Source organism: Danio rerio, chromosome 4 (genome assembly GCF_049306965.1).
Source record: "Danio rerio strain Tuebingen ecotype United States chromosome 4, GRCz12tu, whole genome shotgun sequence".
Taxonomy (NCBI): Eukaryota; Metazoa; Chordata; class Actinopteri; order Cypriniformes; family Danionidae; genus Danio; species Danio rerio.
The window spans coordinates 67,761,277-67,787,538 of NC_133179.1; the positions used below are offsets into that span (position 1 = coordinate 67,761,277).

Sequence of the window (26,262 nt, forward strand, 5' to 3'; positions counted from 1 at the left end):
AGCTTTGGTAACACTTTATTTTGATGGTCCCCCTTTAGATAGTCTGTTGACCATAAGTTACTTTTCAAGTTCTTATCTGTTTACTCTCATCTGGGTAGTATCTGTAGATTGTCTTTTAAATGTTTCTAGGCAATCATTACAATGTCTACAACATGTAAACATTTATTAAACTTTGGGTAAGTTAAGTGTCACCAATATAGGTATGGTCAACAATGTATCAGTAGATGTGTAACAAATCTTCAACAGATGTTCAACAGAGTATCAGTAGATAAGCAACAAATCCTCAGCATTAAGGTTCTAGATGTTCAACAGTGTATCAGTAAATATGTACCAAATCTTCAACAAATGTTCAACAAAGTATCAGTAGATATGCAACAAATCCTCAACATTTATTAAACTTTTGATAAGTTACGTGCTACCAAATTAGGTTGTAGTGTATTACAGTGTATTAGTAGATATGCAACAAATCTTCAACAAGTTTTCAGTACATTTACCATCAAGATTTTTTTTGTTGTCAGTGTCTGCATGTAGTTGTTAATCAGTTTATGAATAGACCTTCAGTAAACATACAGATGCCTATAAGTAGCAACGCAACATAATTTAAAATGAACTTTAAACAAATATAAAGTTAGGGTTAGGTACAAATTTCATACGTATTTGCTAACGTGTTCAACTAACTATTCGTTGCATTTAACCTAACTTTCAGTAGACAGTTAGTTTACTTTAAGTTACATTTATCTGCTCATCTGTTGTCACACTAGGACCATCAAAATGAAGTGAAAACCTAAGAAATGTGTTGAATGGCTGTAAGGAGCCAACATCACAGACAGCATGTTTACTATTCTGTAAATGTTCAGCAGATAGTCAACAGACAGGTAGTAGCAACACTGGTGCAAGTATTTGAAGACAGACACAACAGTACCACACATACAAAAACATAAAATAAATACCAGAGTCATTAGTTCCTTCAATTGCTTTTAATGTATTGCTGTCAAAAATTTCAATAAATACAACTGAACATTAAATGGCTCTTGCTCGCTCTCTCTTTATATATATATATATATATATATATATATATATATATATATATATATATATATTATATATATATATATATATATATATATATATATATATATATATATATATATATACAACAATTCTGTCTGGTTCTCGAATCTGATTGGCTGATAGCCGTGATATATTTAAGTAATATCAGCACCCGTACAGCCTCTTTACCCTTTGTCAATTACTCCGCCCACATACAGCCAGCAGAAAGCAGACACTACAGATCTAAAGTTTAAAAGATGCTTGCTCAGCTGTTTAACTGTCAGCTTATGATTTGAATCCAATGCGGAAGAAAGTAGTTCCTCATACTAAAGGGTTTTTGAGACTCTTCATGTTTGATTTAGTTTTTATATCCACAATTATGCCATCAAACTGTTGTATAAACGCAATATCACACTCGTAGCACTGCGATATGGCTGTATATCGGCACTAGTGGGGACACTAACGCACGCCTCCCACCAGTGCCGATATACAGCCATATCGCACTACTACTCGTGTGATATTGCTCATATATATATATATATATATATATATATATATATATATATATATATATATATATATATATATATATATACACACACACACACTCACACACAGTTGAAATAAAGTCAGAATTATTAGCCCCCTTTTGATTTTTTTTCTTTTTTAAATATTTCTCAAATGATGTTTAACAGAGCAAGGAAATTTTCACAGTATTTCTGATAATATTTTTTCTTATGGAAAAAGTCTTATTTGTTTTATTTCGGCTAGAATTAAAGCAGTTTTAATTTTTTTAAAATTTTTGGGACAAGATTGTTAGCCCCTTTAAGCTATTTTTTTCTGATTGTCTGCAGAACAAACCATTGATATACAATAACTTGCCTAAGTACCCTAACCTGCCTAGTTCACCTTATTAACCTAGTTAAGCCTTTAAATGTCACTTTAAGCTGTATAGAAGTGTCTTGAAAAATATCAAGTAAAATATTATTTACTGTCATCATGGCAAATATTAAATCAATCAGTTATTAGAAATAGGTTTTTAAAACTATTAGGCTTAGAAATGTGCTGAAACAATCTTCCCTCTATTAAACAGAAATTGGGGAAAAAATAAACTGGTGCTAATAATTCAGGGGGGCTAACAATTCTGACTTCAACTATATATATATATATATATATATATATATATATATATATATATATATATATATATATATATATATATATATATATATATATATATATATAAAGAGAGAGAGAGAGACAGAGAGAGAGAGAGTTGAAGTCTGAATTATTAGGCCCCGTTTATTTTTTTCCACAATTTCTGTTTAATGGAGAGAAGATTTTATCAACACATTTCTTAACAAAATAGATTTAATAACTCTATTTATCTTTCCCATGATGACAGTACATAATATTTTACTAGATATTTTTCAAGACACTTCTATACAGCTTAAAGTGACATTTAAAAGCTGAACTAGGTTAATTAGGGTTACTAGGCAGGTTAGGGTAATTAGGCAAGTAATTGTGTAACGATGGTTCCCCTTCGGTTGGGGAACTTCAGTGCCATAAGTGGATGAAGTAGGATGAGAGTATTGAACGGGCCAATGAATGAAATTAATTGGCAGCATAAGCTTGCGCAGGTGTGCGGCATCTGCAATTATCTCAGCATATAAGCACACCTGAAGCCAGCAGACGCCATCCTTTTCGCTTCAGATCCTTTCTGAGTGAGTCGATGAGGGTTCCTCTTGCTGATCAGCACTTCAGAGCGAACGAGTGTGTCTCCCGGTCCAGAGTGGGTCTTCGCAGTGGCAGACGGTCGAGCTGGGTTTCTCCCTTGCCTGCGGTTCTTTGGGTCCGGTCCTCCAGAGCGGTGCGTATTGTTGCAACTTTCCTAAAAGAGCAACACAGTCGTGCAGCACGTCCTTTTCAGGATGGCGCTCCGACTGTGCGTTTCTGGATGCGGGGGTTTCCTGGCTCCGGATGATGGACACGATCACTGCATTGCATGTTTGGGGGTCCAGCATGTTAATGCGGAGCTCGCGGGCGGTTCATGTCGTCATTGCGATGCCATGACCGTTGCACAGCTAAGATCGCGGCTAACTTTCGCAAGAGAGCGAGCCACCCCAGTTGCCTCCTGTTCTAAAAAAGCAGCGGGCGCTCGGGCAGATCTGAGGGTTTCAGCGGGAGAGAATCCGCCGCCCACGGGCTCGCGGACCTCTCGCTCCTCACGGCGCTCCATCCAAGCTTCGGGTAGTGGGAGTGATCCGTCTAACCAGATGGTAGCTCTCACACTCGCTGACACCGGAGATCAGATGTCCTCCGCGGCATCGGAGGGTGGGCTTTCACTGTCCGACGAAGATCCGGACCCGCTCGCCCCCTCCGGGCAGGTGAGCGCTGTCAAATCGGATCCTGAAGCGGACATGTTAGCCGTGCTTTCCCGGGCTGCTTCGGCCGTGGGGTTGGAGATGGTTTATCCCCCACCTCCGCGGCCGGACCGACTAGATGGGTGCTACGTAGAGGACCATAAGGCGAAGTCTTGGAGGGCACCTTTCTCTGCCCGTGCTGCGTGTGCCTCCGCCCTCACCGCCCTTGACGGCGGAGCTGCCAGGGGGTATGAGGCGATCCAGTCAGTGGAGCGCGCTATCGCGGTCAATCTTTGTCCGCGCGGCGCCTCTACGTGGCGGGGTTTGCCCCGCCTCCCGTCCAAAGCCTGTAGGTTGTCTGCCTCCCTCGGAGCCAGAGCTTATAAGGCTGCGGGCCAGGCTGCTTCTGCTTTGCACGCGATGGCCACCTACCAACGCTACCAAGCGCAGGCGCTGGCCGAGCTGCACGAGGGCGGGTCCAACCCAAGCTTATTACATGAGCTGCGCACCGCGACCGACTATGCTCTTCGGACTACTAAGTCCGCCGCGTGTGCGCTGGGGAGGACGATGTCCACACTTGTGGTTCAGGAATGCCACCTCTGGCTAAACCTGGCCGATATGCGCGATGTTGACAAAGTTCGCTTTCTTGACTCGCCCATATCCCAGGCTGGCCTGTTCGGCGTCACCGTCGGTGAATTCACCCAGGAATTCAAGACGGTGAAAGAGCAGTCGGATGCGATGGGCCCGCCGAGCCATCCACCTCCACGGTTCCTCGCCGAGGGCGCGGCGTACACCTCGAAAGCAGGCAGCCCCTCCTGCCCAGGGCGCCGTTAAGTCCGGTAAACGGACCGCGAAGCGTCCCTGAGACAGGCCATCCGGAGAAGAGGAAATTTGCTCTTTCCCCGCTGGAGGGCGGGGCCCCGATAACAACGGTACTTTTCAGTGCCACCAAAACATCAGTAAAGAGTACTTTTTCCCTTCCCCGGATGTGACTGCACGAGTTCTGCCAGTCCGGGACGCGCTGCCTTCCGGCTCGCAGACTGTACGTGCTTCGCCAGTGGCTCACGAGCGCTGGGGGGACGGTCTCCCTTCCCTCAGCCCTCCAGCCCCCTCTCCGGAGTCAGGGTGCGGAGCCAGAGCGAATCGCTCTCCTCCAGCTCTTCCGCGGGACCCTCGTGCTTCCCGGATCAGCACACCCACTCCGCGCTGCCCCACCGCATGTACGTCAGCGATTGTAGCGATGACTCCATTAGCGAGGGCTCTGCCTGCCTGGTTAGCGCGGGCCAGCCCCTCTCGGTGGCTCATACGCACAATCAGACTCGGTTACGCGATTCAGTTCGCGAAACCGCCCCCCAAGTTTACGGGCGTGTATTTCTCCAGGGTCAACCCCCTGTCCGCCCCTGTCTTGCGAGAGGAGATTGCTGCCCTCCTGGCGAAGGGTGCAATCGAGCCGGTTCCTCCAGCCGAGATGGAGAGTGGGCTTTACAGCCCATACTTCATCGTACCCAAAAAGAGCGGTGGGTCACGGCCAATCCTAGATCTGTGCGTTTTGAACCGCTGTCTGCACAGGCTGCCGTTCAGAATGCTCACGCAGAGGCGCATTCTCCAATGCGTTCGTCCTCAGGATTGGTTTGCAGCCATAGACCTGAAGGACGCGTATTTCCATGTCTCCATTCTTCCACGCCACCGCCAATTTCTGCGGTTTGAACTGTCTGAGGGAGCTCGACAGCAAACTAGTGGTCCCACTGAAGTTCTTTCAGAGGCTCCTGGGGCATATGGCATCCGCAGCCGCAGTCACGCCGCTCGGGTTGCTCCATATGAGACCACTTCAGCACTGGCTTCACGATCGGGTCCCCAGACGCGCATGGCACGCGGGCACACACCGGGTCTCGGTTACTGCGCTTTGTCGCCGCGCCCTCAGCCCTTGGAACGACCCCTCGTTCCTACAGGCCGGTGTGCCTCTAGGACAGGCGTCCAGCCATGTTGTCGTTTCAACAGACGCTTCCAACACAGGTTGGGGGGCCGTGTGTCGCGGGCATGCGGCTGCGGGCCTGTGGAAGGGTGCCCAGCTGCATTGGCATATCAATCGCCTAGAGCTGTTGGCAGTGTTCCTCGCTCTCCACCGCTTTTTACCGGTGCTGGAGCGGCAACACGTGCTGGTCAGGACGGACAGTATGGCGGCGGCGGCGTATATCAACCGCATGGGGGGTATGCGCTCTCGCCGCATGTCTCAGCTCGCCCGCCGTCTGCTCCTCTGGAGTCACCCGCGGCTGAAATCGCTGCGCGCCATTCACGTTCCAGGCACGCTCAATCGTGCAGCCGATGCGCTCTCACGACAGCTGTTACGCCCTGGAGAATGGAGACTCCACCCCGAGTCTGTTCAGCTGATATGGGCGCGATTCGGGGAGGCCCAGATCGATCTGTTTGCTTCCCCCGAGAACGCTCACTGCCAGTTGTTTTTTTTCCCTGACCGAGGGCTCTCTCCGCACGGATGCACTGGCCCACAGCTGGCCTCAGGGCATGCGCAAGTATGCGTTTCCCCCAGTGAGCCTGCTCGCGCAGTTTCTGTGCAAGGTCAGGGAGGACGAGGAACAGGTTCTGCTAGTTGCGCCCCTTTGGCCCAACTGGACCTGGATATCAGAGCTCTCACTCCTCGCGACGGCCCTCCCCTGGCGGATCCCTTTGAGAGAGGACCTACTCTCTCAGGGACAGGGCACCATCTGGCACCCTCGCCCCGATCTTTGGAACCTCCACGTGTGGTCCCTAGACGCGAGGAAGACTTAGGTAACCTACCGACTGCGGTGGTTAATACCATCACTCAGGCTAGAGCCCCCTCCACGAGGCGCGCCTACGCCCTAAAGTGGAGTCTATTCACTGAATGGCGAATCAGTATCTCTAAGATTTCTGTCCCTGAAGACAGCTCTGCTGGTTGCGTTGGCCTCCATCAAGAGGGTCGGGGACCTGGAGGCATTTTCGGTCAGTGACTCGTGCCTGGAATTCGGGCCGGATTACTCTCACGTCATCCTGAGACCCCGCCCCGGTTATGTGCCCAAGGTTCCTACCACCCCCTTTAGAGATCAGGTAGTGAACCTGCAAGCGCTGCCCCCGGAGGAGGCAGACCCAGCCCTTTCTTTACTTTGTCCAGTTCGCGCTCTGCGCATTTATGTGGACCGTACTCAGAATTTTAGATCATCTGAGCAGCTCTTTGTCTGTTATGGCGGTCGGCAGCAGGGAAGTGCCGTATCGAAACAAAGATTATCCCACTGGATTGTGGATGCCATTTCACTCGCTTATTCGAGTCGAGGTCAGCCGTGTCCCCCGGGAGTACGTGCACACTCCACTCGGAGCAATGCATCCTCTTGGGCGCGTGCACGCGGCGCCTCTCTAACAGACATCTGTAGAGCTGCGGGCTGGGCGACACCCAACACATTTGCAAGGTTTTACAATCTGCGAGTGGAGCCGGTTTCCTCAAGGGTATTAGGTAACCCTTTGGTGATTGAGGAGACAACTCGGTAGGGTGTTGAAACACGCTTGCTGCGCCATTCTCCCTAACACGGAGGTACGTGCGCCTTTTTATCTGTCAGTAAAGTTCCCCGTCAGGTGAGCCCTGCAGATTCCTCCGTGGCCCCCAGCACTGACTCAGCGGAGGAGTCACTTGCTGGCCCACTACGTTGTAGGTCTGCCCGCTGGTCAGCCCGCGTTTTGGGTATAGGTGCCTGCTATGCGTGATCCCCACTAGGCGATCCCATATGCTCATTCCGCCACGGTTAAGTCCCCCCCCTGGGCGGACCCGTGTCTTCCCTCTACGCTAACCACGCTTTTGCTATGAGTACTCCCCCTTTTTAGGGCTAGTCCATATGTAAATTCTGCCATCTATCCCCCCCTTGGGTAACGGATGGCCTCCGCAGCGTCCTCCCTATCGGGATTGCACGCTTCCCAACGTACTGTCGTATTTCCTAGAATTATCTAGATGCTCACGACTTCCCAAAAAATATATCTAAATCCGTAAAACTTCTGTTGAAGTAGGATAAATTAGGGCCAGGGACACGTTAGAGGACCGTGCCCCCCATGATGTGGGTGCGTCACGCTTGCTTGACTATCTCCTCATCGGGGGTGTTGGTAAGGTACAGTCATTATGGCGCTTTCCATACTTCTCCCATCGTGGATTTCATCCACTTATGGCACTGAAGTTCCCCAACCGAAGGGGAACGTTCGAGGTTACAGAAGTAACCCTTCGTTCCCCGAGGAGGGGAACGGAAGTGCCATAGTCCGTCGCCATAATGACTGTCCCTTAGCTGTTTGAAAGTCTCTTCAGCTTAAAAGGATGGCGTCTGCTGGCTTCAGGTGTGCTTATATGCTGAGATAATTGCAGATGCCGCACACCTGCGCAAGCTTATGCTGCCAATTAATTTCATTCATTGGCCCGTTCAATACTCTCCAGACAAGCGGCTTCTGATCCGAATCCTCCCATCGTGGATTTCATCCACTTATGGCACTTCCGTTCCCCTCCTCGGGGAACGAAGGGTTACTTCTGTAACCTCGAACGTTTGTTCTGTAGATGGTTTGTTCTGTAAAAAAATATATAGCTTTAAGGGGCTAATAATTTTGACCTTAAAATGGATTTCAAAAATTCAAAACTGCTTTTATTTTAGCCAAAATAAAACAAATAAGACTTTCTCCAGAAGAAAAAAATATTATTAGACATACTGTGAATATTTCCTGAATCCATTAAAACATCATTTTCAAACAAAATTCAAAGGGGGGCTAATAATTCTGACCTTAATTGTATACACACACACTGGTAGAGCTGACTGATGTCATGTATAAGCCTTCCAAGAATCCCTTGTTTGTGTTTCCTACCCAACCAATAAGTCCATTCTATATATATTAGATGGTTTTTCAGCGACTTTTCTGTCCGGTTTGCACACTGTTAAAAATTGTCCCGTTAAAAAACAGTAAAATTCTGGCAGCTGCAGTTGCCAGCAATGTACTGTTATTTTACAGTATGTTGCTGTAAAAATACATGGACTACATTGATTTACACAATACTCAAGTGAACTCATTTTGCTCACTGAAAGCAACTGCCTCAACTTGGTCAACTGCTGAATGAGTTTATGAAGTAATGTGCCATATATGCTTAGAAGCATACTTATAGTGATAACTTATTTTAGTTAATTAGAAAAGTTCGGTTTAACTCTAATGTCTTATTTTTCACAACAGCACACATACATGTAAATCTGGAATCACCAGAGAGATTCTGACTGCATCAGCAACTAAACAGCCGCTGTCTTTAAATAGAGAAACATGCAGAATAACATCAGCAGTTCATTGTTCATCTTTAACTCATACACTGGCTCTACTCTCCTCCACAACGGTGACAGACAGAAGAAATTAGCTTCAGGTTTTACAGTAAAATACTGTTTTTTTCCTTGATTTAACGGTAATCTACTGGCAGCTGTGGTTGCCAGCAATCTACTGTTTTTTTACAGTCTATTTCCGTAGTGTAAATTAACAGTATATTACTGTTAAAATACATTTTTACACTGTGTTTTTACCTCTCACACCTTTAACCCTTTAAACCCCAGAGCATATACTTCAGTTTTAATTGAAGTGTCCACACTACTGAGTGTTCAAGAAACATGTAGCAAAGCTGAAGTAAATTCATGAATTAACTGACTAATTAAATGATAATTGAGGATTAACAATGAACAAATGAAGAAATACTGAAGGGAAAAAACAAGAACAGAACATACAAAACTTTAGTCACAGCTTTATAATGAAATAACCTGAAGAACAACAAATGATTAAATCATTTAAATGATCAGCGGATGATTAAACAACTCTACAAACATCATCACCAGCTACACTTATTACTTAATACATGTATTTTTGTATAACATCTACTAAAGTTCTTCTTGAGAAAAAGTGAAAGTTTTACGTCACCATCATGGAGAACAGAGTTTGCTTTAGTTGTGCTCTTAGCCCTGTCATTTTTAACATTTATATATCGTGGCTGCTGCAATTGTTAAGAACTTTGTTTAAAAAGCTCCTTTGTTGTGGCAAGCCAGCCAAAAACCTAAATAAGATCTGGTGATGTTCATGTTGCTATTAAATGGCAGAGTCTGTTCTCATTTAGTATAATAAAATTTACTGCTTCTATTCAATGTTTAATCTATTGTTTTACATTATATGTGTATATATGGCAATGATTTCTAGAAGTTTTTCAGAATATCTTGGACAATAACACTGCTCTATGGTGTCTATCGCACTCAAAGAGACATCAATAATGGTGACAACTAACAAAATTAACAGTTTAACTCACAAACAGGCAACTGAAAGTCTAAACATAAACAACAGCAGAATCAAACGCAAATAAAGAAAACTGTTAGACCATTATACAACATTTATTTGTACCGCAATGCATGCTGGGATATTTGTACCGTGCCACTCCCAGCATGCATTGCAGCATGAAACATTTGAGATGTTACCATTGTTGAGATACAAGGTCAGATTCATAAGGTCTGAGTGTATATTTGTCATAACTGAACTGTTTTTGTATGTTATTTCTTAACTGTTAAGTAATTACAGAGGTATCTTTTCTGTTTCCACTTCTCATTAATTAAATTAATACCTGCAACTAAGCATAAAATTTATTGCATGAGGCCCTTCTTCCAGATTTATAACAAAACTTTTATCAGAACTAACTTTAGACAAATAGATTTCTCTATTTATTAACTTTCCAACTTGATTGCTATAATACAAGCATTTTGTTAATTCTTTATTATAGTAATTGGAGAGTCTGAATTAATGAGTTCAAGGGTGAAGAGCCCAACTAAACCAGCCCCTCACTCCATTACGGTGACACAAAAAACACCTTAATTTCTGTTGGATCTCAATGAGAATAGTATGGAAGTCAAATCAGTCAGTAATAAGTGTGTGTCTGCTGTTGTTTGTGGAGTTGTTTAATGATCCTCTGCTGAGACTGAAGCTGTTTTATTTTATTTGATTTTATTTAATGTTGTAACTCAAGTCACTGTTTGTGTTTCTTGTTTATTTTCTTCAGTAATTGTAATTATTAACAGCAGGTGTTCATCAGTGTCTGAATTCACTCATTAGTGTTCATTAAAACTGTCAGGTGAACTATATTAGTTAACTAGTGTATGAAATAGTGAACAAGGACACAAAGCGTGATTTCAAACACAGACTTCAAAACATCGAATCTGAACTCTGTTAGCTCACAGTTTTCTGCAGTTGGTTACTTTCTCGAAAACAAAAATGTTACCCAGAAAGCACTGTTTTTAACAGAATATTACTGTTTTAGTGAAAAAACATTATTTTACCGTAGAATCTGACCGTTTTTTAACAGCAATTTTTTACAGTGTGGTATTTTTACGTAAAATCTAAAAAAGAAAAAAAAAGAAAAAGAAAAACAGCTAAACAGTTTTTGTGTCACCATTGTGGAGGATAATAGCGTCTCTGTTTAAGTCCAAGATGAACTGAGAATATTTGATGTTATGCTGTAGCTTCTTTTCTTAAAAGGTAACTGTGTAGTTACTAATGCAGTCAAAATCTGTTTGCTAGTTGCATTCACACATAAACACATTGTTTCATCTAAAGACTTTACTTTTTTGGCGCTAAGCTATGATTTTGTAAAATGAACATTGTATTAGTTCATGAAATATGGTTATTTTTTGTAAATTTATACAGTTCTATAAAACTTCCATGTATTTCACAGAAAGATTCTGGCAACCACAGCTGCTGGTATTTTTTTCGGAAATGTAACAGATATTTTACACAATAAGAGCTTGCTAATTAACACTCTCTTGGTGTTGACAATGTTAACACTTTCAAAAGTGTTATTTTTAACACTTATAGTGGTTCCCATATAAACTATGAGGGAGTGTTAATTTTAACTCTAAGGTAGTTAAATCTACTATCTAAAATTTGCTGTGCATGAACATTTCGTTCATTTTAAACGAATCTTCAATATGATTTGGGAACTACAAGTCCTCTCAGGGAGTGATTTGTTAATTCGCGCGTGCGTACATTTGTGGAGGTGGTATCGTTCGGTGTCGTTCATCGCGGAAAGGCAGAAACCAATCATATGCGTTTAGAGCCGAAAAAGATTTGATCCGTTCACCTCTCGAGTCCTCTATCGGGTCTGAGTCACTCGTTCATTACGGGCCAATCATACGCGTTTAGAGCAGGAAAAATATTTGATCTGTTCATCTCTCGAGTCCTCTATCGGGTCTGAGCCATTCGTTCCTCACGGGCCAATAATACGCGTTTAGAGCCGAAAAATTGGACAATTGGTCTGATTGGACATCCTGGGGGTCCAGCACAGTGGCCTAGCACCAGCCGCTTGGTTGAGGCCATTTGTACAAAGCTGTGTGCCGTACACAAGTCCACTTCCAAGAAGGCTGGTGTTCGCACGCCCAGGTGGTCTAAAATACTGACCGATTACCACCACATCCGGGATCTGGTGCTTGGCAGTCGCAGGCTGATGGATGAAACAGTGATCCAGCTTTTTGAGCTAAACCAGAAGACGCTTATTCAGTGGTAAGCAAAGCACATTATTTTCTTTGAATTACCTGAATACTTCTAAATTAATATATATGAATAATACATATAATTTATTATCAGGTTTCAACGGAGGCAAAAGGATCAGGAAATGAGTGTACTCACTCAGGGACTGACTCCACTTGATCCAATTGCTGTGGCAGATACGCAGCTTCCTTTGCCGAGGGAAAAATTGGACGAGGCACCATCAACATCAGGCCCCAAACACCAGTTTGTCTTTCCTCCAAATAAAGAAGGACAGGTCGACCTGGTCGAAAGTCTGCTTCTGCAACCACCACAGTTTGCTCCTTCCTGCCGGATGCCACCACGGTGTGCTCCTTTCCACCGGCCCCCACGACGGAATGCCCCATCGCGCCAACCCCCACCACAGTCTGCCACATTGCACCGGCCCCTACCATGGTGTGCCTTGTCACACCGACCTTCACCACAGTGCGCCCCATCTCGCCAGCCTCCACCACAGTGTTCCCCATCATACCAGCCTCCACCACAGTGCGCCCTATTGCGCTGGCCCACACCACAGTGCGCCCCATTGTGTCTGCCCCCACCACGGTGTGCTCCTTTCCACCCACCCCCAGCACGGTGTGCCCCATAGCACCACCCCCCATAGCACCAGGTGTTGTGCAGCCCATTTCAGGACCTGGATCATTGTTTGGCACACTTGTTTTTAACCCAGACATGAGTGTGTCAATGGTGATTCCATCATGTGCTGCACCAACATCCAGTGCAGTCCCAGCTTCACCTGCACCTGCTGTTCCTCCACCTGCACCTGCTCCACCTGCACCTGCTGTTCCTCCACCTGCACCTGCTGTTCCTCCACCTGCACCTGCTCCACCTGCGCCTGCTGTTCCTGTGTCCCGTTACACCCAGAGGAACAGGCACAGACGGGAACAGGAGAAGGAAAGTGGAGTCCACAAAAGGAAGTATGTGCGTGCGGTTACTTTTAATGTTTGCAGCAAATGTGGGCAACCAAAGAACAAGGAGTTTGGCCATAGCTGATTTGTCCTTAGAGGACTGGTTGGCAGAACAGCGCCAGCAAAATAAAGGACAAACTCCAGCTCCAGAATAAAGGACAAATTGCTGTATATATTTTTGTAAATGTTACATGGGTACTCTCTCTCTCTCTCTCATTTTATTTAATTTTTGTGTGTTAATATTTAGCATTTTAAAGTGGCACTTATAGGCCCACTCTTATTTTGTCTTGTGTGTACTTATTTAATATTTGTGTGCATTTTATGTAAAAATATATTTATATTTCTTAAAAAAATAACATTTTATACATTGCTTAAATACTATATTTTATATATTACGTGCCCCCACTCTTGCATTTTATTATGTATTTATATTATTGTTTAATATATTGTGTATATAAAAATAAATATATATATAGACTATTGTTTTTATATAATGTGTATAATAAATAAATATATTTATATATAGTATTGTTTTAATATATTATATGTGCATAATAAATAAATATATATTGTATTGTTTTTATTTATTGTATATTATATAGTTTATATATTAAGATATGTTTTTTTTTGTTTTTTATATTTTTAAAATTGTTTTGCGATTTTAATATTTGTATTAATTTTAATAAACCATTTTGCATATTACTTGTTTTTGTGTGCATTCATTTAAAGTTATTACATAAAGAAATATAACATATATTAATATATATATATATATATATATATAGTATAGTATATATTTATATATTAATAAATAAATATATATATATAATATACTTATATATACATAAATATGCATACATGTTTAATTGAAACATTTTCATTCATTTTTAATTAACGTAATATGCTTTTTAAGAACAATATCCACATAATAATAGTAATATCAATTTAATTGCCTGTGTTACGTCAGTAAAATTTCAATAAGAGCGCAGCTGATTGGCTCCGCTGAAACCGACACTGATTGGATATTGTGTTACACAGATCGTGTGTTCGAATCCAGCACGCAAAAAATGACATTTAGAATGACATGCAATATGCAACCAAAATACCACATTATGCACAGTCACAAAGCCGCGAACACTACTGCAAGCGAAATTTGTCGCATTTTTTCCGTTTTGTTCGCTTGCGAGTGAGCGAGAAGATTGGGCCCCTTCCTGATCTGAGTTCAAATTTCAGTGGGATCTGTTATTTTGCCAGCACCGCACAAAAAAAAGCTGGAATAGAATGTTAATCTCTTGAAGGCCAGGGAATGACAGTTACTCTGGGCTTTCTAGTGCTTTAGGCAGGAAGTGGCCGGTTAGATCAGCTGGTTAGACTATGGTGCTAATAACGGCAAGGTTGTGGATTCCATCCCTGTACTGGCCGAGCTCTTACTCTCTTAGGCCTCAGATGCATTTAAGGGCTCTGCTCGGTCTTACACACGTCTATGCTGCAGAAAAACTATGAAATGGCAGCTGAAATAGCTCAGTTGGGTTAGATCCCTGGTTAGATCCAGGCTTTGGTAAAGTAGTGTTGTTTTTCTGTTTTGGGCACAAGAGTTAGGTGACGGAAAGTCACCCAAAAAGCCTAGCTGCTGCACCCTTAAGTCCAACTGCTTTCACTTGACCAAAAAGCTATCTTACTTCCAGATGGTCACGTCGCTTCTGGTGATGATTGAATCAAGAGAGTTTCACTTTAAACCTTTTCGCTTTAAAAAGGCATGAAAACAGAGTTGGAGAATGCAGCCATTGTTCCCGCCAGCTCTCGCATCCAAAGCGAGCGCTTTACCATTTGAGCTTATTCCCCTCAGAACAATCAAAAAATTGGCGATTTTCGACGTGGTCAAAATAGAAAAAAAAGATCACATTTGCTCTGTGGTGGCCTCTTTGCCCTACCTGCCGTTTAGTCGTCAAATTGCCTGGAATAGTGCGCTTTTCTTTTAAAGGCCCTACCTGGTCCTGCTCCAGTAAACGTGTGATGAGCCCTGCATGCCGAATGACGAGTTACTCAGAAATCAATGCACATTGGCACTGCCTTGTATTGACATTTTGCTACCTTCTGGCAAGGCCGTTTTTTTTTTTTTTTTTTTTTACATTTTTTTTTTTAGCCCGGGCAGCACCAACCAGAAGACTTGAGGTTCCATGGTGTAATGGTTAGCACTCTGGACTTTGAATCCAGCGATCCAAGTTCAAATCTCGGTGGGACCTTGTTTTTTTACCAGCACCGCACAAAAAAGCTGGAGTAGCATTCTTATCTCTTGAAGGCCGGAAAATGACAGTTACTCTCAGATTTTTAGCAAATATGGTGGCAAGTGGCCGGTTAGCTCAGCTGGTTAGAGCGTCGCACCAGGGGCGTGGGTTCAATCCCCGTAATGGCCAAACTTTTACCCTTTAAGGCCTCTGAAGCATTTCAGGATTCTGCTTAGTCTCACAGACATGAATGCTGCAGGATACTTGTGAAAGGGCAGACGAAATAGCTCTGTTGGGAGAGCATTAGACTTAAGATTTAAAGGTCCCTGGTCCGATCCTGGGTTTCAGCAAAACAGTGATGCTGTTCTATTTTGTGCACAAGGGTCAGGTGACTGAAAGTCACCCAAAAAGCCTAGCTGCTTCACCCTTAAGTCCACCTGCTTCCACTTGACCAAAACGCTATCTTCCTCCCAGATAGTCACATTGCTTCTGGCGATGATTCCAATGGCCTGATCGACAGCACTCTATAATGCTATGTATTTAGCGCTTTGATGTCCCACTGCGGACACGCTGCTGAATAAAAGAAAACTGTGACTTGATAGGGCTTCTGAAGGCTTGCAATGATATGTACTACACGGAAACCGGCAAAGCTGACGTAAGTAGTTTCGCTTTAAACCCTCAAGGTGCCACAAGCTTTGCAAAAAAAGCCAATGTAAAAAGGCATTAAAAACATAGGTGGAGAATGCGGGCATTGTTCCCGCTACCTCTAGCATGCAAAGCGAGCGCTTAACCATTTGAGCTAATTCCCCTCAGAGCAATCAAAAATTGGCGATTTTTGATGTGGTCAAAATAGAAAAAAAATATCAAATTTGCTCTGTGGTGGCCTCTTTGCCCTGCCTGCCTTTTTTTTTTTTTTTACATTTTTATCTCTTTAGCCCGGGCAGCACCAACCAGAAGGTTTGAGGTTCCATGGTGTAATGGTTAGCACTCTGGACTCTGAATCCAGCGATCCGAGTTCAAATCTCGATGGGACCTTGTTTTTTTACCAGCACCGCACAAAAAAAGCTGGAATAGCATTCTTATCTCTTGAAGGCCGGAAAATGACAGTTACTCTGAGCTTTTTAGGAAGCATGGCAGAAAGTGGCCGGTTAGCTCAGCTGGTTAGAGCGTGGTGCTAATAACGCCAAGGTCGTGGGTTCGATCACTGTACTGGCCAAGCTTTTACCCTTTAAGGCCTCAGAGGCATTTCAGGATTCTGCTTAGTCTCACAGACATGAATGCTGCAGCATACTTGTGAAAGGGCAGACGAAATAGCTCTGTTGGGAGAGCATTAGACTTAAGACTTAAAGGTCCCTGGTCCAATCCTGGGTTTCAGCAAAACAGTGATGTTGTTCTATTTTGTTCACAAGGGTCAGGTGACTGAAAGTCACCCAAAAAGCCTAGCTGCTTCACCCTTAGGTCCACCTGCTTCCACTTGACCAAAACGCTATCTTCCTCCCAGATAGTCACATAGCTTCTGGCGATGATTCCAATGGCCTGATCGACAGCATTCTATAATGCTATGTATTTAGCGCTTTGATGTCCCACTGCGGACACGCTGCTGAATAAAAGAAAACTGTGACTTGATAGGGCTTCTGAAGGCTTGCAATGATATGTACGACACGGAAACCGGCAAAGCTGACGTAAGTTTCGCTTTAAACCCTCAAGGTGCCACCAGCTTTGCAAAAAAAGCCAATGTAAAAAGGCATGAAAACAAAGGTGGAGAATGCAGGCATTGTTCCCGCTAGCATGCAAAGCGAGCGCTTAACCATTTGAGCTAATTCCGCTCAGAGCAATCAAAAATTGACGATTTTCGACGTGGTCAAAATAGAAAAAAAGATCACATTTGCTCTGTGGTGGCCTCTTTGCCCTACCTGCCGTTTAGTCGTCAAAATGCCTGGAATAGTGCGCTTTTCTTTTAAAGGCCCTACCTGGTCCTGCTCCAGTAAACGTGTGAGGAGTCCTGCATGCCGAATAACGAGTTACTCAGAAATCAATGCACATTGGCACTGCCTTGTATTGACATTCTGCTACTTTCTGGCCAGGCCGTTTTATTTATTTTTTTTACATTTTTTCTCTTTACCCCGGGCAGCACCAATTAGACGACTTGAGGTTCCATGGTTAGGTAACGGTTAGCACTCTGGACTTTGAATCCAGCGATCCGAGTTCAAATCTCGGTGGGACCTTGTTTTTTTACCAGCACCGCACAAAAAAAGCTGGAATAGCATTCTTATCTCTTGAAGGCCGGAGAATGACATTTATACTGAGCTTTTTAGCAAACATGGCAGAAAGTGGCTGGTTAGCTCAGCTGGTTAGAGCGTGGTGCTAATAACGCCAAGGTCGCGGGTTCGATCTTCGTACTGGATAAACTTTTACCCTTTAAGGCCTCAGAGGCATTTCAGGATTCTGCTTAGTCTAACAGACATGAATGATACTTTGAAATAGCAGCCGAAATAGCTCAGTTGGGAGAGCGTTAGACTGAAGATCTAAAGGTCCCTGGTTCGATCCCTGGTTTCGGCAAAACAGTGGTGTTGTTCTATTTTGTGCACAAGGGTCAGGTGACTGAGTCACCCAAAAAACCTAGCTGCTTCACCCTTAAGTCCACCTGCTTCCACTTGACCAAAACGCTATCTTCCTCCCAGATAGTCACATTGCTTCTGGCGATAATTCCAATGGCCTGATCGACAGCACTCTATAATGCTATGTATTTAGCGCTTTGATGTCCCACTGCGGACACGCTGCTGAATAAAAGAAAACTGTGACTTGATAGGGCTTCTGAAGGGTTGCAATAATATGTACTACACGGAAACCGGCAAAGCTGACGTAAGTAGTTTCGCTTTAAACCCTCAAGGTGCCACCAGCTTTGCAAAAAAAGCCAATGTAAAAAGGCATGAAAACAGAGGTGGAGAATGCAGGCATTGTTCCCGCTACCTCTAGCATGTAAAGCGAGCGCTTAACCATTTGAGCTAATTCCCCTCAGAGCAATCAAAAATTGGCGATTTTTGACGTGGTCAAATTAGAAAAAAAAGATCACATTTGCTCTGTGGTGGCCTCTTTGCCCTGCCTGCCGTTTAGTCGTCAAAATGCCTGGAATAGTGCGCTTTTCTTTTGAAGGCCCTAACTGGTCCTGCTCCAGTAAACGTGTGAGGAGCCCTGCATGCCAAATGACGAGTTACTCAGAAATCAATGCACATTGGCACTGCCTTGTATTGACATTCTGCTACTTTCTGGCAAGGCTGTTTTTTTTTTTTTTTTTTTTTTACATTTTCTTCTCTTTAGCCCAGGCAGCACCAACCAGAAGGCTTGAGGTTCCATGGTGTAACGGTTAGCACTCTGGACTCTGAATCCAGCGATCCGAGGTCAAATCTCGATGGGACCTTGATTTTTTTACCAGCACCGCACAAAAAAAGCTGGAATAGCATTCTTAGCTCTTGAAGGCCGGAAAATGACAGTTACTCTGAGCTTTTTAGAAAACATGGCAGAAAGTGGCCGGTAAGCTCAGCTGGTTAGAGCGTGGTCCTAATAACGCCAAGGTCGCGGGTTCGATCCCTGTACTGCCCAAGCTTTTACCCTTTAAGGCCTCAGAGGCATTTCAGGATTCTGTTTAGTCTCACAGACATGAATGCTGCAGGATACTTGTGAAAGGGCAGACGAAATAGCTCTGTTGGGCGAGCATTAGACTTAAGATTTAAAGGTCCCTGGTCCGATCCTGGGTTTCAGCAAAACAGTGCTGTTGTTCTATTTTGTGCACAAGGGTCAGGTGACTGAAAGTCACCCAAAAAGCCTATCTGCTTCACCCTTAAGTCCACCTGCTTCCACTTGACCAAAACGCTATCTTCCTCCCAGATAGTCACATTGCTTCTGGCGATGATTCCAATGGCCTGATCGACAGCACTCTATAATGCTATGTATTTAGCGCTTTGATGTCCCACTGCGGACACGCTGCTGAATAAAAGAAAACTGTGACTTTATAGGGCTTCTGAATGCTTGCAATGATATGTACGACACGGAAACCGGCAAAGCTGACGTAAGTAGTTTCGCTTTAAACCCTCAAGGTGCCACCAGCTTTGCAAAAAAAGCCAATGTAAAAAGGCATTAAAAACAGAGGTGGAGAATGCAGGCATTGTTCCCGCTACCTCTAGCATGCAAAGCGAGCGCTTAACCATTTAATCTAATTCCCCTCAGAGCAATCAAAAATTGGCGATTTTCGACGTGGTCATAATAGAAAAAAAATATCAAATTTGCTCTTTGCCTGCCTTTTTTTTTTTACATTTTTTAATGTATTTTTAAAATATGATGCACAAACTTATTGATGATTCCTACTTATCTTTCTCGTGATAAATAGTTGGCAAAATCTGATATGTAGCGGGGGAAAAAAGAAGAAGTTCATCAGATGCTGGATTCGAACCGAGTTCATGCTCGAACATGTCAATACATGATCACATGCGTCTAAAGAGCTGCGCCACTGTGACTGACAAGAGTACTGCAAAATTTTACACCTATAAATCACACTATTTCTGTTTTAATTCACTCAGCGCGATGTTCAGACCCAACTGTGTTAACCGCATCAGCTAAACTCTCCCACTCTATTTTTTTCTTTTGTTGTTAATTCCGGAGAACAAACTTGCAAATAACACCGCTTTTCTCCGGTCTACCTCCGAAAGCAGCACCTCCAGTTCACATTTTGTTCAAAGTTTCTCTTTTTGCTTGCTTTTGCCATTGCTTTTTCGTTGGGTTTTGCCATTAGCATAGTCATTAGAATATTCATACGGGGGAGGAGGCAGGGAGGGGTTTTGTGCTCAGCCATGTTGCGCTCAGTTTCACGTTTATTCGGATGTACAAAAGAATTTGCGTGAGATTCGGCGTACGCAGTGTTTCATACATCTGAATTTTTTTCTGCGTACGCATATTTACAGCTTTGTGCGTACGCAATGTTATAGTATGATTTCCACGCAAGTCTTCATACATGAGGCCCCTGGTAAGTCAGTTTTTTAGTTATAAAAGGATCTGAAATGAGTAATAAATGCAGTTTTGTTGCTTCCACTCAAAAGTGTAACTGCAATCTCAGAGTCAGAAAACATGATTTTAAAAACCTCTGTAATGTTCTTATTCTATGTGAAAGAGTGGTGCACAGGGATTGTTTTAAAGACCCACATCACATCTGCCTGCAGAGCTGGTGTTGAACCACAGTAAGATAGGATGTTCCTTTGCTGTGGTGGCAGTGTTGGGCAAGCTACTTGAAAAATGTAATGAGCTAAGCTATTAGCTACTCTACTTAAAAGCTTACCTCTTAGAAATGTATCAAGCTAAGCTATAAACTCCTTGGCAAAAGTAGCCTTGCTACATCCAAGCTATTTTTACAATATTCATATTTAAATCGAAGCAAGTTAAATCCAAGTCAATCATATCTTAGTGATCAATAAAACTGTCAATGAAAAATAATTTAGTTCAGTTATTTACTGTAAATAATATGTTGTACCAAACTGAAACAAATTGTAGTATATAACAGCAAAAACTAAAAATCCAAAAAAAAAAACAGGTGTTACACAATTAAAATACTATAGTCATTTATAGTAAAGGCAATTACTTTGCAATAAGCATTATATTGTATATATATTTACAACTCTAATCTCTCTCTGTCATCTTTCAATCAAGCAAGTTTCTCGTGTCAGCCCAATGATTGTTTGGTGACATCACCAACCAGAGCGAGAGGTGGCAATAACGCATCAAAAACTTTGTTATCGACCACCGTAAAACAGGAAGAAGAAACTGTCATTGTTCTAATGTAGAAATTTCTTCATTACTGATTGTTAAAGCTGTTTCAGTAATCAAAGAGGTTTCCGCTGCACAGAACTGCACAACAGGTGGTTGGCACTGACAAGCAGCACTACACGCGGTGGGTTTGGCAACCCCCGATATGGGAGTCCAGGGCCGTAACACCCATTGACGCTATCGTTTGCTTAAAAGATTTCCGGCATCAACAGCAGTAGGCGTCGCGGTCATTTCCTGGCACAGGCTTAACCCAAACTCAATTCGAATTCCTTGGCCACAGTGACACTTTCCCATTTTAGCCGACAAACTGGGCTAGTGACTATCTTGTTCTGTACGTCACCTCAAGTAACCATATGATGGGTGCGCATGCTTTTACGCTTTCTGCTATGACGTGGAGCGTGAGGTGCACTCAACGTTACGCTGCATGAATTTTTAATTAGCCTACATTAGTAAGAGTTCATTTTGTTACGGTATGAACTTAATCCTAGGAAAGGCAAAAATAAATTAATAAATTTGTAACCTTTGTAATACAATTCAAGACTTTATTTACAAAATTCAAGGCTATTAAGGCCTTCATTTGAGATTATGAAATTTAAGAGTTTTTCAAAGCTTTTAAGACCCCGCAGGTACTATGGACATGGACCTTCAGCATGCAGTGGGACGGTTTGCTGCTAAGTGTGACATGGCAGGGAAAGAAACAGCACCTCTAAGCAGAAACCATAATGCTTGACTAAAAAACATTGGCCATCTCCAGTTTGGCAAAGAGTCCTTACCCCATATGGAGTTTAATTATCTGCATTTTTTGCCATGAGGAATGGAATATGAGATTAAAAGATGGATCAGTGCAAAGGCAGCAGTAATGCAGTGTCTGTGTTGGTGAAGGAGCTGAGACGAAAGGTAATCTAAGTACCTACTCTCAGCTATGGTCATGACTGAAAGGACAAGATCTCGGATACAACCGGACACATTAAACAAAATGTTATTACCTGCTTGTTTGAGTCGCAGCATAAAAGAGAGATGAGCCAACAAAATAACCTGAATGCAAATGATTTATTATAAAATGTAACTCATAGAACAATCAATCAAAGCAACCAACAAATGTCTAGGGATACCAATGAAGATAAAGAACTTAGGATATAATCACAACAACACTTTAACTACATGATATAAGTAATGCAAAACAAAACCATAAGGTTAAAGAGTCAATGAGATGGCAGGTCTTGACATGAGGACTCCTGAGTAGCCACAGGTCCTGAGGTAGCTAGCACAACAACTTTTATATAGCCATTGATGAGTAATGCAGGCATCCAATCACGATTTACCACATACTCCAATCTGGATTTCTCATTCAGGAAGTCAGACAGAGAACATCATCCAAAACAACATTAGCTACTAGTACACTGGAGAGTGGATAACAGAGGAGATTTCAAGCCACAGAGGTGCTGTTTGCCAGATGTTTATGAAACTGTTCTTCTCTCAGCCGCCATCATTGTGTTTACATAAATGCAAGGAGCGCAACAGATTTACAACCCCATCTACTGCAGTGTCGGAGTGTTGGAAAACAGTATACCTATTATACTGTTATTTATAGCCTATTCAAACATTATTCAGACATGAAACATCCTGTGCACATAAGATGTTTTTCTGCATTCATGTCATGTGTGCAACTTTTTGTCCACGTGTTTCTTAAGCTGCGCCGAATGAGTGAAACTCTGTAGACACTGATCAGATCTGTACGGTTTCTCTCCAGTGTGAATCCTCTTTTGGGTTTTGAGATGTTAACTGATTAAACCTCTTGTCACAGTTTGAACACTTGTACGGTCTCTCCAGTGTGAATCATCTGGTGCAGTTTTTGGAGCTGAAATAAAAGTCTTCTCACACTCAAAGCACATATACTCTTTCACACCAGTGTGGATCTTCATGTGTTCATTAAGGTTTGGTGATTGGTTAAAACTCTTCCCACACTGAGTAGATGTGAATGGTTTCCCTCCAGTGTGGGTCTTCATGTGTTTAATAAAGGTCTGAGGATCTGCTGAAACTCATCCCACATCGAAGCTGCGGTCACACTAGAATTTGAGCATGCGAAATTCTGTTGTACAGCGCTGTGAAAAGGAGCCGGATTAAACAAGATGATCAGACATTTAAAAAGCGAGCGATTGGTCTATATTTTACTAACTGTCCAGAGAGATCTTGTTTTGATCTTCGATAGGTCTCACACAGTCAAGTTATGCAATTTTACAGTTCAGAATTCACCAAGCTTGAATTCTGCAAGGCAATGAACTGCGAAACTTGAGGCATGAACTTGCATTTCCGGTCTGACGCATTCACGTGCGTATGAATGGAAGTCTATGGAGAGAAAAGTCCAGTGTGACCACAGCTTAAGTGCAAGTGAATGATGTCTCTCCAGTGTGGTTCCTCATGTGATAATTAAGGGATGTTGATAGGCTGAAATTCTTCCCACACTGAGGGCATGTGAATGGTTTCTCTCCAGTGTGGATCCTCATGTGTCGACTAAGGGAGAATGAGCAGTAAAAACTCTTCCTACACTGAGTGCATGCGAATGGTTTCTCTCCAGTGTGGATCCTCATGTGTTGATTAAGGTGTGATGATTGACTGAAACTTCTCCCACACTGAGTGCATGTGAATGGTTTCTCTCCAGTGTGTATCCTCATGTGTAGATTAAGGTATGATGACCGGATAAAACTCTTCCCACACTGAGTGCATGTGAATGGTCTCTCTTCAGTGTGGATCTTCATGTGGTAATTAAGGGATGTTGATAGGCTGAAACTCTTCCCACACTGAGTGCATGCGAATGGTTTCTCTCCAGTGTGTATCCTCATGTGTAGATTAAGGTATGATGACCGGATAAAACTCTTCCCACACTGAGTGCATGTGAATGGCCTCTCTTCAGTGTGGATCCTCATGTGTTTGTCAAGGTGTGATGATTGGCTGAAACTCTTCCCACATTGAGTGCAAGTAAATGGTTTCTCTCCAGTGTGGATCATCATGTGTCGATTAAGGGAGGATGAGCAGTTAAAACTCTTCCCACACTGAGTGCATGTGAATGGTTTCTCTCCAGTGTGGATCCTCATGTGTCGATTAAGGGAGGATGAGCAGTTAAAACTCTTCCCACACTGAGTGCATGTGAAACGATTCTTGTTTCTCCTTTTCAAAAAAATATTTTTTTCCTCAATTTTGACATGATGTTCCTCCTCTTTACTCCCCTCATTCTCTTCAATGCGTTCTGAAAGAAATAAATAAAACATTAGTTTTCATTAAGTCTTAAAAACGCTCATCAAAAGCTGAAAAGTGAAAAGACATCACACACCTTTTCACGTACGTTTTTACAGATGTCCACATTGCAGGGCAGAAAGCAATTAGATGTATTCTTTGGCAAGTTTTGTAAATACCCAAGTGTCCACTTAATGGATGTGCGTGGTAGTGTTGGAGGAGATTTGGGATAAGGGTGGCATGTATATATATATATATATATATATATATATATATATATATATATATATATATATATATATATACATATATATATATATATATATATATATATATATATATATATATATATATATATATATATTAAGGGTGGAGCCGAACCCGAATACGGTATTCGGAAAGGCACGTATAGCATGTTTTTACGAATACTTGATTCGAACAAATACTTGAAAAATTATTTGTATTCGGGAGCAAGAAAAACACTATCAAAAAGCTGCGTTTTCTCATGAGACCACAGTGCATGCCCGCGTGAGTGAGTGAGTAAAAGAGAGAGAGAGAGAGAGAGAGAGTGAGAGAGAGAGGGAGAGAGAGAGAGAGAGAGAGAGAGGCAAAACGCGCCAAAGCCTGAAACTGAAAGCGAGACGTGACTTTTAAGGGGTTGTTTCATATGGATTTATTAATCATTCTTACTGTTCAGTGATCGCAAACTGCCGTAGTTTATTAAAGACGCAAACCCCTCACTGCACGTCAGCTGCGCGCCTTCAGCAGACCTCCTCATTCCTGCAGCACGAGAGCTTTATGATTGTTTATGAGTGCCAAAAGTGGCGGATCTGTTCGGCGAAATATCTGACTGCGTGTCACCGCATCCCTAAGGACTATTTGGCGAAATATTTGACTGCATGTCACTGCATAACAAACGACTGAAAGGATATAACTAGAAAAATCTCCACTGTGCTACTGGGTGAGAGCGTATAGCAAGCCGTTTTAGCATTTAAACCTTGTTCAGACTATCCATAAATATATTTAGAGATATCTCTAATTATATTTTGACTTGTCATAATTATAATTCGACTAGTCAGATTGGAAATATCTGCAAATATATTATGATAGACTAGTCATATTCCTCCATTGACTTCCATTGAAAAATATTTGCAGATATCTCTAAATAAGTTTTGACTAGTCACAATTGTAATTAGATATATCTCCAAATGAATTTTGACTAGTCAAAAATCCAATTCAAGATATCTACAACTGTAATTAGACTTTTAGTAAATTAATTAGAGATATCTTCAAATATATTTGTAAATATCTCTAAATATGATGAATTAAAGATATCTCTAAATGTATTATGACTAGTAAAAACTCAGAGATATCAATTACAATTGTTACTAGTCAAAAGTCATCTGATTTCGTACTAGTACAATTGTAATTGCAGATATCTCTAATTGTCATTCTGAGTAGTGGAATTATAATTATGACTAGTCAAAATATAATTAGAGATATCTCTAATATATTAATGGAGTCAGAACAAAGATTTAAATGCTAAAAAGGCTTGCCATAGAGAGCGCTTCTCACTGAACAGAGCACCGCGCAACCTTCTATGTAATGTATTATCACATGCACTAAAAGCATCCTAAAAGCATAAACACAGCCACATTCTGCCCCAGCAAGTCAGTTTCAAACATAAAAAAAAAACAAACAAACAAACTTTGTGTCTTTTTTTGTGGCTGGCAGATGATAATACCAGGGCTGTATCTTTTAGTATTATATAGAATACTTTTGTTCTGCCAGATCTCCCGGGCAGGGTTTTATTTAGATTTATTTAGTTAATATTAGTTTTTGGAATTCTGTCCATTGGAAAGAAGTTCTTTCAGAAGAAGAACAGTTTTTTGAAGTATTGTTTGTTTTTATTCTGTCTATTCAGTGTCCTTCAATAAGAACGGTGGTGGTGGGGTTCATAATATTCACAATGGTATTTTATTAGTTGTTGGTTTAACCATGGATGAGATAATGGCTTCTATGTTATTTTCTTTTCAATGACATTTCTTATCACATGTTCAAAAACAACAACCAATATTGCATATCTATAAT

General features: G+C 42.3%; 2 protein-coding genes and 5 non-coding genes across 16 annotated transcripts in view; 6 read left to right on the forward strand and 1 right to left on the reverse strand.

Annotated features, from left to right (window-relative positions):
- Positions 1-26,262, forward strand: part of LOC137491262 (tripartite motif-containing protein 16-like) — a 496,597-nt gene that overhangs the window by 125,021 nt on the left and 345,314 nt on the right. The gene's annotated exons all lie outside the window — the stretch shown is intronic.
- trnaq-uug (transfer RNA glutamine (anticodon UUG)) lies at positions 15,076-15,147 on the forward strand. The gene has a single exon. It is a non-coding gene; the product is annotated as a tRNA-Gln (tRNA).
- On the forward strand, positions 16,093-16,164 carry trnaq-cug (transfer RNA glutamine (anticodon CUG)). The gene has a single exon. It is a non-coding gene; the product is annotated as a tRNA-Gln (tRNA).
- trnai-aau (transfer RNA isoleucine (anticodon AAU)) lies at positions 16,272-16,345 on the forward strand. The gene has a single exon. It is a non-coding gene; the product is annotated as a tRNA-Ile (tRNA).
- Positions 17,462-17,535, forward strand: trnai-aau (transfer RNA isoleucine (anticodon AAU)). The gene has a single exon. It is a non-coding gene; the product is annotated as a tRNA-Ile (tRNA).
- Positions 17,616-17,688, forward strand: trnaf-gaa (transfer RNA phenylalanine (anticodon GAA)). The gene has a single exon. It is a non-coding gene; the product is annotated as a tRNA-Phe (tRNA).
- Positions 19,567-26,262, reverse strand: part of LOC110439620 (uncharacterized) — a 47,857-nt gene continuing 41,161 nt past the window's right edge. For 7 of the 10 annotated variants that reach the window (XM_073948875.1, XM_073948871.1, XM_073948873.1 and 4 more), the window contains one exon: positions 21,974-24,184. In XM_073948875.1, coding sequence (XP_073804976.1) covers positions 23,319-24,184 — 866 coding nt within the window. In that variant the 3' untranslated portion in view covers positions 21,974-23,318. Of the gene's footprint in view, positions 20,902-21,973; positions 24,185-24,268; positions 24,349-26,262 lie in introns of those variants that run through there. The other 3 variants (XM_073948877.1, XM_073948878.1, XM_073948879.1) reach the window with 3 other exon arrangements.